This window comes from Leptopilina boulardi, unplaced genomic scaffold (genome assembly GCF_019393585.1).
Source record: "Leptopilina boulardi isolate dan_hultmark-lab unplaced genomic scaffold, ZJU_Lbou_2.1 LbouV2_314, whole genome shotgun sequence".
Classification (NCBI taxonomy): Eukaryota; Metazoa; Arthropoda; class Insecta; order Hymenoptera; family Figitidae; genus Leptopilina; species Leptopilina boulardi.
The window spans coordinates 160,241-172,384 of record NW_026137879.1 but is presented as its reverse complement, the minus strand read 5'-3'; the positions used below and the strand labels follow the sequence as shown (position 1 = coordinate 172,384).

At 24.4% G+C, this 12,144-nt stretch overlaps 1 protein-coding gene across 1 annotated transcript; it reads right to left on the bottom strand.

The window, feature by feature from the left end:
* Positions 1-7,110: 7,110 nt before the first annotated feature.
* On the bottom strand, positions 7,111-8,036 carry LOC127283880 (uncharacterized). Its single transcript, XM_051308990.1, has 3 exons — positions 7,760-8,036; positions 7,454-7,654; positions 7,111-7,305 (listed from the first exon to the last, which is right to left on the bottom strand). Exons 1-3 carry the CDS (start codon positions 7,986-7,988, stop codon positions 7,145-7,147), a joined length of 591 nt encoding a protein of 196 aa, XP_051164947.1. The 5' UTR covers positions 7,989-8,036; the 3' UTR covers positions 7,111-7,144.
* Between the last annotated feature and the right edge of the window lie 4,108 nt (positions 8,037-12,144).

Sequence of the window (12,144 nt, the reverse complement as noted above, 5' to 3'; positions counted from 1 at the left end):
TACATCATAAATATTTTGTGCCTACATTTCACATTTAAAGTGCATTTTTGATGCGTCAAGCACATAGTATACGCTCATTATTTATTTAAAAATTATACAGAACTGTTAATAACCTAAGTTATTGTAAATAATATTTTTTCTATCAATCGTAATTAAATATAAAGTTTTTATTGAAAAAATTAAAAATATTTCGAGTGATTACTACTATTATTATTATCTAACCTATTTAAATTTTTTAAGCAATTGAAATTTCTATTGTCCAAAATTTCTCTTAAAAACAATCACTATTAGTATAATTTAAATATTGTAATTTTTTAAAAATTATATATATAATTTTTAAAATATTCTTTTCTCATTAAAATAAATAAAAAATCATATAAATTAAATAATTTATTATTTTTTCCTTATTCAACGAAGTAATATTTAACATATTACGTACAAAAATATGTAGGGATTAATAAAACTATTCATATTTATTAAAATCAACAAATAAAACACAATTTTCGTAAAAAAATTTAAGCCTTAAGGGAAGCTTTAATTTGGTCTTTTAGAGAACAACTCATCCACCAATTCAAGCACATAAGATATTTTACAGAATCATTTTCCAATCTGTTCTTGTGTTTTCTGATGGTCAAGGATTTTTCATTTTAATAATTTTAATAATTGTCAATAAAATTAGTTAAATATTTGATCAAACTAAAATTTGTAAACTAATAAAAATAGTAAATTAGAAAAAAAGTATGTAAAATTTGACATTCAAATTGAAACATTTTTATAAAATATTTTTGAGACGCTTCTTTTGCTTGCTCATCATCTAAATCTATCTGATCATGTATTCTTTTCCTGCTTTCGGTTTTTTTCGTATCTTCTGCCATTTTACTTTTCACAAATAACTTCCTTTTTTATTTTAAAAAATCGATGAAAAAGAGGTATTTTATTATTATAATAAAAAATATATGTTTGATCGAGATTTCGAATTTACATTCGAACGATCAAAGTCAATCATAAACAAAAGAAAATTACGCTTCTTGGCTTGATAAAATGTATCAATATTCAAGCATATGCAATCGATATCGAACAATTATTGGATTGACATGCAACACTAATTTTGTCGGTGGGTGATTTGTCCGGTGGCGCACTTGTCCAGTGGCGCATTTGGGAACTTAGCCATTATGTACTCAGAGTTAATCTTCATTAACAAAGGTTCTATTGGTCAAGGGTTGGTACATCTTTATTTTTCTATATAATAAATGTAAAAAAAGAAATTATTACTTGGGTCCTCAGAGTTAATCCTCATTAACAAAGGTTCTATTGTCCAATGGCTGGTTTTTTGTTGTATTTGTTCCGGGGTCTTAATACAGGTATAAATACGTATATATGTTATGTATAATAAACTACTGATTACTCATATAAGAGTGTCCTTTTTGCACTTATTGGCTGATCAGTAGTTACACATAATTCTCTCATTCTTTTGGATATTTGGTAGTTTTATTGGATAAAAGGCAAAATTGGTTATATTAGATTAAAGTAAAAATTGGTTATATTGAATTAAAGGAAAAATTGGTTATATTTAGTAAAAGGTAAAAATAGTTGTATTGAATTAAAGGAAAAATTGGTTATATTAAATAAAAGGTAAAATTAGTTGTATTGAATTAAAGACAAAATTGGTTATATTTAATAAAAGGCAAAATTGGTTATATTAGAGAGAGTGAGCAAAGAGTTAAAGATATTTAGATTTTCATGAATCAAAAATAAAATTAAACGAAATATGAATGAGAAATTCCCTTCCAAGTGTATATTTTGATATGAAGTAAATTCGATCAATGGAAGGTAAAGAAAAACACATAAAACAGATTTATGTTATTTTGTTAAGTTGCGACGTTTCGATGGTTTAGTTTTCCATCTTTTTCAGGCTAATTTATTAAATAAAACACAAAATTAAACACATAAATTAAAACACAAAATAATAATAATACCTCAATATTTAAAATATTACTACATTGCAACTAGTCAATGTTAGAATCCATTTTTAAATTATCGTTAAAAATTAAAAAGTAAAACACTACAAAAAATTAGATACGCGACAATTTTCGTCATTTCGATGCGAACATCAAGTCAAAACTGAATTAAAATTTGTTTTGAAGGAATACCACACGTGTTAAAAAAGGAAGTCAATGAACTCATAGGTAAATAGTGTATAGAGGAAAAGACCTTCAAGATTCTATTATGAATTTAATTTTCTAATAAGAGAGAAATACGTTTTATTAAGAAAACAAATATCTTCTTTCTTATTAATTGTAGAATCGTTACTTAAAATATGTATCATTTTGGAAATAGAGCGTTTTTTATAATTTTTTTCACGATCAAGTATAATGGTATTCTTCCAATCCAAGTCATGATCAAAATTTAGTTGATGTGCACGAACCACAGATTTATCGTTTTTATTATTTTTATGTTCATTGATACGTGTATTCAATGAACGTTTTGTTTGGCCAATATAATTTGCAGGGCAACTCTTACAATTAAATTTGTAAACAACATTCGTTTCTTGACACTTTTCGGTTTTATCTTTACCGAGTTTTGTTACAGATTTTAGATTTTTATTAACAATCGGAATAGGATGAATGTTATGTGGTTTAATAATTTTTGACAACTGAGCAAAATCAGAATTGTTAAACGGTAAACAAATTTTAGGGATTTGTTTATAAACCAGGGATCGTGTTTTTTTGGAATTCGAGTCTTTATTTTTAAATTTAATTTTGTTTAAACGGATTTTAATATATTTTTTATAAAAAAGAGGGGGGTAATCGTTATTTATCAAAATTGTTTCTACTTTTGATAAGTTGTCCTTACGAAACGAATGGTGAGAAAGAAGAATTGCTCTGTCAACGATATTGTATACAATGTTGATTTTTTGTTGAATTGGATGATTTGAGAAGTAATTGATAATTCTACCTGAAGATGTTGGTTTTTGGTACCAGTTATTTATTAATTTATTGTTTTTAACATTTAAAGTAATATCTAGAAAATTAATTTTATTATCCATTTGTAATTCATGAGTAAACTGTAAGTTATTATTGTAAGAATTAAAAATGTTGATGACCAAGTCGATATGGTTCTTATGAACGCAAATGATCGTGTCATCAACATATCTATAGTAAAATAATGGAATACAATTATATTGAGATTTTAAGATGTTAAGACAATCACATTCCAAATCATCCATTACAATATCGGCGAAAAGTGGTGAAATGGGAGAACCCATAGGAGTGCCATCAATTTGTTTATAGTATTTTTTATCAAAAACAAAAAACGTTTTATTAAAAATAAATTTTGTACATTTTTCTATTTCGGAGAAAGGCATTTTACAATTTGACAAAGATGTAATTCTCCGTTCAAGGCCTTCAATGACTAAACTGAGAGGAATTTTAGTAAACAATGATTTTACATCAAGAGACATTAGAACATAATAGTCAGGAATAGTTAATTTATCAAGTTTTTCAATAAGATCGAAACTATTGTTAATATGAGAATTTGGGACTTTAATGTTGTTTTTCAGTTCATTATACAAAACTTTTGCTGAAAAATGAGTTGGGCTATTTATAAGAGAAACTATTGGACGAAAAGGAACATCTTCTTTATGGATTTTTGGAAGGCAGTAAAACTTTGGTAAAACTGTATCTGTTAAAGTTAATTGATTATTATGGTATTTATATTGAAGAAAATCATTGTCATTTAACTTTTTAAGAATTTTTGAAGTATTCTCTTTAAGATCAGACAATGGGTTTTTCGTAAGTCTAGTATATGTTGATGAATCAGAAAGGAGATCATTTACTTTTTTATAGTAAACAGATTTATAAAGCCAAACTGTAGAATTACCCTTATTGGCTACAGTGAACATTATGTCTGGATTTTGTTTTAAGTATCCTTTAGTAATTTTAACTTTTTTGCAATGTCCTGATCCTCTTTAATTACATGTGGAACTTTATTTAAATTAGTAAAGAAATGGTGTGTGATTTTGTCTCTAATTTGGTTCTTTATGTCATTTTTGATTTCAAGACTGTTAATTGTAGTTTCTAATTTTGTTATAATTTCAAAAACATTATTTTTAGGTAAACCACTGTTAAAGCTGTGATTAGGTCCTAGTGAAATAATATCAACCACGTCTTTTGGTAAGATTTCGTTAGTAAGATTTTTTTATCAGACCTTTGACAGATTGGACTAGTTTTGAATAAAATAAGATTAAACTTTTTAAAAAATTTTGATTTGAGTTTTTTACGGATTGAAAAAAATTTTTTTGCGAAAATTCAAAGAAATTTTTAATGGTATTGTTATCAAGAGTTGAATTGTTAATAATATATTTGATTTTTTCAAGTTTTTTATTCAAAAATTCAATATTAAAATGTATGTCTATTATTTCTATTTTGAATAATTTAAAAATAAATTGGTTTTTTGTGAAGGTTAAATTTTTTTTACATGAAGAACTATAAAAATTCAAGTGGTTGAGTCGCTTACTGATATTGAAAATGTGTTGTGGAACAATGTCATGACTTCAACAACTTAAGTAAAATTGTCGCTTAGATAGAGAGACCGTCAAACGTCGTTGTGTATTGGTCCAATCTTTGAGTAGTTTTTCGATGTTTTTTCCAAATTTAGATTTGATATGTTTGAAAAAACTTGGTGTTGTCGTGGTGAAAGAGTCCATAATAGATCCAAGACTCAGTGTATTTTAAAAATGAATGAGAAATTCCCTTTCAAGTGTATATTTTGACATGAAGTAAATTCGATCAATGGAAGGTAAAGAAAAACACATAAAACAGATTTATGTTATTTTGTTAAGTTGCGACGTTTCGATGGTTTAGTTTTCCATCTTTTTCAGGCTAATTTATTAAATAAAACACCAAATTAATAAATACACAAAATTAAACACATAAATTAAAACACGGAATAATAATAATACCTGAATATTTAAAATATTACTACATTGCAACTAGTCAAAGTTAGAATCCATTTTTAAATTATCGTTAAAAATTAAAAAGTAAAACACTACAAAAAATTAGATACGCGACAATTTTCGTCATTTCGATGCGAACATCAAAGTCAAAACTGAATTAAAATTTGTTTTGGAGGAATACCACACGTGTTAAAAAAGAAAGTCAATGAACTCATAGGTAAATAGTGTATAGAGGAAAAGACCTTCAAGATTCTAATATGAATTTAATTTTCTAATAAGAGGGAAATACGTTTTATATAAAAAAATTTAACCTTCACAAAAAACCAATTTATTAGAGAAGGTATTAAAAATACATTCAAATACTTTTTAGCGGTAATAACAATTATGGTCACTGAATTTGTGTCTATTACGATAGAGTAAGGCTTCATATTTTTGATAGCCTTAATGAGGGGTGTTTAAATGTGCCTCTAATAAAATATTTAATTAGATTGTTCCCTTTTAACCCAACAATAGTTTTTGAAGCTGTTGATCAACAACCTTTTGGTAGTGTTAAGTGTGAAGTATATGCAATAGCATTTGCAACATCTATATTATTTAACGTAATGCCAAACCGTGTAAATTATGAAACTGATAATAACAAAATGAGAAACCATTTTAAGTCAATGTTTAATAAAAATATTCGCTTAATTCATTTTCCGACAGTAAGAACATCTCACAATAGGAATTCGATAATAGAGAATGATTAGAACCGTCTTTTCATAAATTGAACTCAGGAACATAAAAATTATATTTTTAGTAATTATATTTCCAGTAATAATATTAACAGAGTTCTATTAACACAAGATTTAAAAATTAAACATTCTCTAAATGACACTAGTGAAAAGAAAATAATTCGTACAACTTATAATACTGTGAACAAAATTTCACCACATGAATATTTAACAATGAAAAATTTTCTAAGTAAAGAAAATGATAAAAAGATAAATCGAGAATTTAAAGAGAAGGGAAGAAAAAGGAAGGCAAGGCGCGAAGTTACATATGAGCAGAAAATAATAAGGCAGGAGAATGAGAGATTGAGAAAACGTAATCGTAATAAAACATAAATAAAAAAGAAAGAGCGCAAAAAAAAGAAATTATCTATAAAAACTGAAGATGGAAAGAAAATATGCAAGGATAAAATTTGGCATGTAGGAAAAGAAAATATCAATGGAAACTCAAGATGAAAAGAAATTGCGTCAAGAAAATAATTTGTCATGTAAGAAGGAAAAATTTTCTACGGCAACGGAAGATGAAAAGAATGTGTGAAGAAAAGAATTTGACATGTAAAAACGATAATCGGAATAAAAAAAGTGCAGGAGTTGCAATAATGTCTTTTGAAGATTTCGATGAAACTAAAGTTCCACAGAATTATTTAGGTTTAATAAATGTAGAATGTAAGTTTTGTAATGCGTTACATTTTTTGTGTGAAAGACCGTCACATAGATACATTCTTGAGGAATGTCCCCGTGAAGAGGACATTATGATATAGCCAGAATGTCACAAAAATATTCCCGGTTGATATCAGCTTGACATTCAAGCAATATTCCGTGCTACTTGGGTGGTAGATCCAATATAAAGAAATTTTTTTTTACATTTCTAATATTAAATTTTTTTGAAAGAAAATGAATAAAAAATATGGTTAATGCACACTAGCAACGTAGTCGGCCGCTTGCGGACGACAAAGTTGCTAGTTAAATATAATATTTATGTATTAAATTAATACATTTTCCTAAAAAAAATTTAATATTAATATTACTCATTAAATTTATTTTAACAAATTTTTATATTTTTATAAAATATACTCATTTATTTATTAATTTAATTTAAAAAAATTTTTTATTATAAATTATATGATAATTATCATAAAATCAATTTTACCTAATTAATAAAAATTTTTAAACTATCTATTATATATAAAATAAATTAATTAACACCAATTACATTTAAAAATATATTTTATTCAAATTACATATATTTATTTTACATTTAATGAAACATTTTTATAAAAAAAATTAAATTTTATAATTATTTATTTATTTTATTTTTATTTTAACACTTTATTAAAAAAATTAACTTTTAAAACCTTAAATTTTATTCTTAAAATTATTATCCTCCATTTTTAAAATTGTCATCATCAGCTTCAATTAATATTTAAATTGTTTTATTCAATTTCTTAGAAATCTCATTATCATCTTCAGCTTTTCTTTTTTGAATTGACTTATTTCCACTTATAATTTTACTCAAAGCCATTTTCTCCAAATTAATTTGCAAAATATGCTTTTCCGATGAAACAGATAAATAACTCTTGTTGCCTGGAATTAAAAATTTATTAATATTTTTTTTAATTTATTTTAATTTAAATATTTAATTTTGTTTTCAATTTAAGATTAATTAATTAATTAATTAAAAAATTTATTTTAAATATTACAAATAAATAACAATTCATTTAATTATATTTACCCCTCCGTGTTCTCATATATCCTGAAATTTCCAAAGAATTTCCTCTTTTATATTTTTTCAAATTCTCAAAATCAGAAATATTTTGCACTCTTACTTCCAAACAATATTCTCTATCAGTAATCGATGCAAGCAAAAAATCACAAATATCTTCCTTAAATTTATCAATTTTTTGGAATTGAGATCTTAAATATCCTTGAATTTCTGAAATTAATATAAATTAAAATTAATATTAATTTCTAAATATTTAAAATATATATATATATTATTTATAATATTAATTATAAAATAATAATAAAATATAATTACTTATAAATCCATAAGAATTTGCAAGATCTCCAAAATTCACCAAAGTAATCTCTCTTTTAACAACCTCGCCATTCAATGTTAATGGAATGCATGTGATTTTACTGCTACTATTTAAAGTAAACTCAAAATCTGCAGTTCCAATATTCCATTCTCTGTTTAATTGGATTTTCGCAAAACCTCCATCTATCATAATTTTCTGTAAATAAATAAAATTTAACAAATAAATCATATTCAATATTATAAAAAATAATAAAAAAATAATACAATTTTTTTTATTTCTTATTTATCTTTAATGGTAATTAATAATAATAATAAATACATAATATATAAATATTAATAATATAAATACATAATAAATACATTATATATTATAATTAATATTAAAACAAACAATCAATATTCTCCAGTAAATATAATTTTACAATTATTTTATTAACTTCCAAAAAAAATTATTTTAAAATAATATAATATAAAAATATTTATAAAATATAAATTTTAATAAAATAGTACAATATTTCTTACATAACACAGGTTTACAAATTTCAAATTTTTTTTTGTCACTCGAACAAAACATTTTTTTTCGATTAATATGTGTTTTTTGAGTAAGAAAATCATATTTTAAATATTTTTCCCTCGTGCAATTTTTTTGTAACAGCAAATTATGCATTTGCCAGGTGTGACGTCACTTAAAGTTACCGGTAGAGAAAGCAGTTAATCCAAATGTAAAAAATAAATCACTATTTGAAAGATAATTAAATTACCTTTCAAACCATTGGTCAACCAATAAAATCCATTCAAAATTGTCAGAGTTACAGTCGATCAAAGTTCAAATTTCAAGCAAATTTTAAAGATTTTTAGAGATTCGACTACCTTTCGCTAATTTTTTCAAAGTCAAACAATTAAAAAATGGCAAGTTTTAAATTTTTTATTAATAATATATTTAATAACGAAACTTTTAAGCCTTTATAGACCTCGATCGGATAAAAAATGACAATTCTACACTACATTTATTGAACAAAGTACTTTTTCACTTTTAGTATATTTTCAAGTGATTTCGATCTATATCAGTTTTGTATAAAACTAAGTTAAGCAAAGCACACCAAAATGAGTACTGGGGGGTTTTCGTGGTCGCTGATTACGAATCTGAGGTCTGTTTTTCAAAATTCATTTCTAATTATTAAAATTTTGTCCGCTATATTGGATACGCCATTTTGAATTTTGAAAAACTGACCTCGAATTCGTAATCAGGGACCCCGAAAATCCCCGAGTACTCATGTTAGTGAGCTTCGCTTAACTTAATTTTATACAAAACTGATATAGATCGAAATCACTTGAAAATATATTAAAAGTGAAAAAGTACTTTGTTTAATAAAATGTAGTGTAGAATTGTCATTTCTTATCCGATCGAGGTCTATAAAGGCTTAAAAGTTTCGTTATTAAATATATTATTAATAAAAAATTTAAAACTTGCCTTTTTTTGATTGTTTGACTTTGAAAAAATTAGCGAAAGTTAGTCGAATGTCTAAAAATCATTAAAATTTGCTTGAAATTTGAACTTTGATCGACTGAAACACTGACAATTTTGAATGGATTTTATTGGTTGACTAATGGTTTGAAAGGTAATTTAATTATCTTTCAAATGGTGATTTATTTTTTACATTTGGATTAACTGCTTTCTCTAACGGTGACTTTAAGTGACGTCATACCTGGAAAATGCATAATTTGCTGATATAAAAAAATTGCACGAGGGAAAAAAATTTAAAATATAATTTTCTTACACAAAAAACACATATTAATCGAAAAAAATATGTTTTGTTCGAGTGACAATTTTACTGTAAACCTGTGTAATCCAACATAATTTTCCCTTGAAATTTTTCCATTTTTTTTCCATACAACAATTTGAATCCTACTTATAAAAAATCTCCATCTTTTCTTTTGCTTTCCAAATTCACCAACTAATCTTGGATCTTCGATAGCATCAACAATTCCAATCAAAATGCTAAACAAAAATTAAAAAAAAATATTTAAAATAAATTACAATTATTTAAAATAATATAAATAAAATATAATAGAAATACTTACGTTGTAACATCTCTATCTTTTATTCTCTTTAATTCTTCATTACTCGTAAAGGGTAAATCGGAAATGTCTTCCTCTTCTTCAAAATTATCATTTTTTGATCAAGATTGTCTTAAGATAATATAAATTATTATAAATATACACGGAAAAATTTTTGGTACATCAGATGCGCAATCTACGGTAGAACTGTTGTACTATGGGTTGAGGGCAACTGTCATCCTGATTTGGCGCGTCAGAAGCGCCGTATGGGACATCAGACACACTGTAGGGGACATAGGTTGCACCAAACCGGGATAACTGATGTCCGTTTTTAAAGTACAAAAATTTTTTAACTAACCAGTACAATCGGTGTACCAAAATTTTTTCAGTGTATTAATAAAATAATTTAAAAACAAAAAAATTAATAATATTTTTTTATAATAAAATAATTTTTTATTTTAATTTTTTTATTATATTATTTAAAAAAATTAAATTTTATCATTTTTAAAAATATAATTTTTTTAAAAATTATTAAAATTAATTATTAAAAAATTTATTTTTATAATAAAAATCATAATAAATATCATAAATTCTTACAAATGATTATTAAATTTTTAAAATTATAAAAAATAAACAAATTAAAAAAAAATTAAATAATTTTATTTTAATATTATTTAAATAAATTTTTTAGAAAATTAATTTAAAATTATTTTATACATTTTCATATAATTAACATTTAAAATAAACAGATTTTTTTATAATTTATTATTAATCATAAACCAATTTTTCTTAAAAATAATAAATTATAAAAAATAAGACATAAAAAATATTTTTATTTATTAAATCGGCTTAAAATAAAAAGATTTTTTACTTTGAATACTCATTATAAAAAATAATAATTATAAAATAATTTATAAAATATTTTTTAAAAATCATGAATATCAATTTCTTAAATTGCAAACAAATTAAAAATTTTTTATTTAAACTAATAAATAAAATTTTAATAACTTTTTTAAAATAAAATTTATCACATATATATTATAAATAATAAAATATATAAATTAAAATATAAAATATATTAAACAATTAATAAAATTACCTGAGTCAGACATTTTTCACCAAACGAAAATTATTTAAAAAATCTCTATGAGAATAAGTGTATCCTTCAGTTTGAAAAAAAATAAATGCACTATTCACCCTCTTAAAGTCAACTGATGCTAATAGACCCTGGACAAATGTGTATTGGTCCATCGTCTTCCAAAACATTGCTCTTTCTTCTCCCACTAATTTCCTTTAGAGAATTTTAGCTATAGTAAATCTACACGGTGCGCGGGAACGAGCTTAGAAATTGACAAAAATGACGACAAAATCTGATAGTGCCATCTTTTTTATCACTTAAAATTATGTAAGAAAATGTTTTTCCCAAAATCTAAATCGCAGAGTTTCGCGTTTTTTAAATCACTTTGTAAAAAAAATAACTTTTTAACACTAAATCTTTTTTAATGCTTTAAACTTCTTTATATATAGATGATTAAGATTAATTATTGTTATTTTAGCATAAATTATGAGTTTGGTCATAAAATACAAAAGTTAAACTTTTTGTAGATGACAAAAGAGATCATGAGCTACTGCTCAAATTTAAACACCGCGTGACATGGTAATTTACTAGTAGTCCAGTCAAGTTAATCTAAAAACAAGGCATATCATGTTTTAGCTCAGGACCTCAATTTTTTTCCCTTAAACCCTTCATTTTGGGGTAAAAATAAAGTACCTAAATTTGGTACTTCGAACTGCTACCGGAACCTAAAATTTTTCTTGAGAAATAGGTGCAAAAATTCAGTTTTTCAAATTGCCGCCTTTCATGACATTTTAGCATAAAAATACTTATTATAAAAAAGAAAGTGTGTCAAATTCTGAGTAATTTGATAAAAAATAAATCCTGTAGCTCAAAAATTAAGCGAGATACAGCTTCCGTAAAAAACACATTTTTTCGAGATTTTAGCTAAAATGAGGTATTTTTCATTTTTTCGAATATACCTTTGAAACAAATAATTTTTTGAAAAAATTGCCCAACGGGAAAGTTAAAGCTGACAAAATTCCTAACAATTTGCAAAAAAGAACAATGCAATAACTCTGGTAGTTTCCGAGATACAGTCTCTCAAATATGACCCTTTTGAAATTTTACATAGAATCTCATTTTATTACCATTGTATGTAAAATCTCAAAAGGTCAACTTTGAGAGACTGTATATCGGAAACTATCAGAGCTATTGCATTGTACTTTTTTGTAAATTGTCAGAAATTTTGTCAGCTTTTATGATAAAATGT

What these genes read in the sequence shown, in the direction of transcription:
- LOC127283880 (XM_051308990.1), bottom strand. Translation starts at nt 7,988, where the DNA reads ATGATTTATTTGTTAAATTTTATTTATTTACAGAAAATTATGATAGAT. An exon ending in AAATTCTTATGGATTTATAA is followed by an intron (nt 7,655 to 7,759) that starts GTAATTATATTT and finishes TATTAATTTCAG; the next exon opens with AAATTCAAGGATATTTAAGA. An exon ending in ATATATGAGAACACGGAGGG is followed by an intron (nt 7,306 to 7,453) that starts GTAAATATAATT and finishes TTTTAATTCCAG; the next exon opens with GCAACAAGAGTTATTTATCT.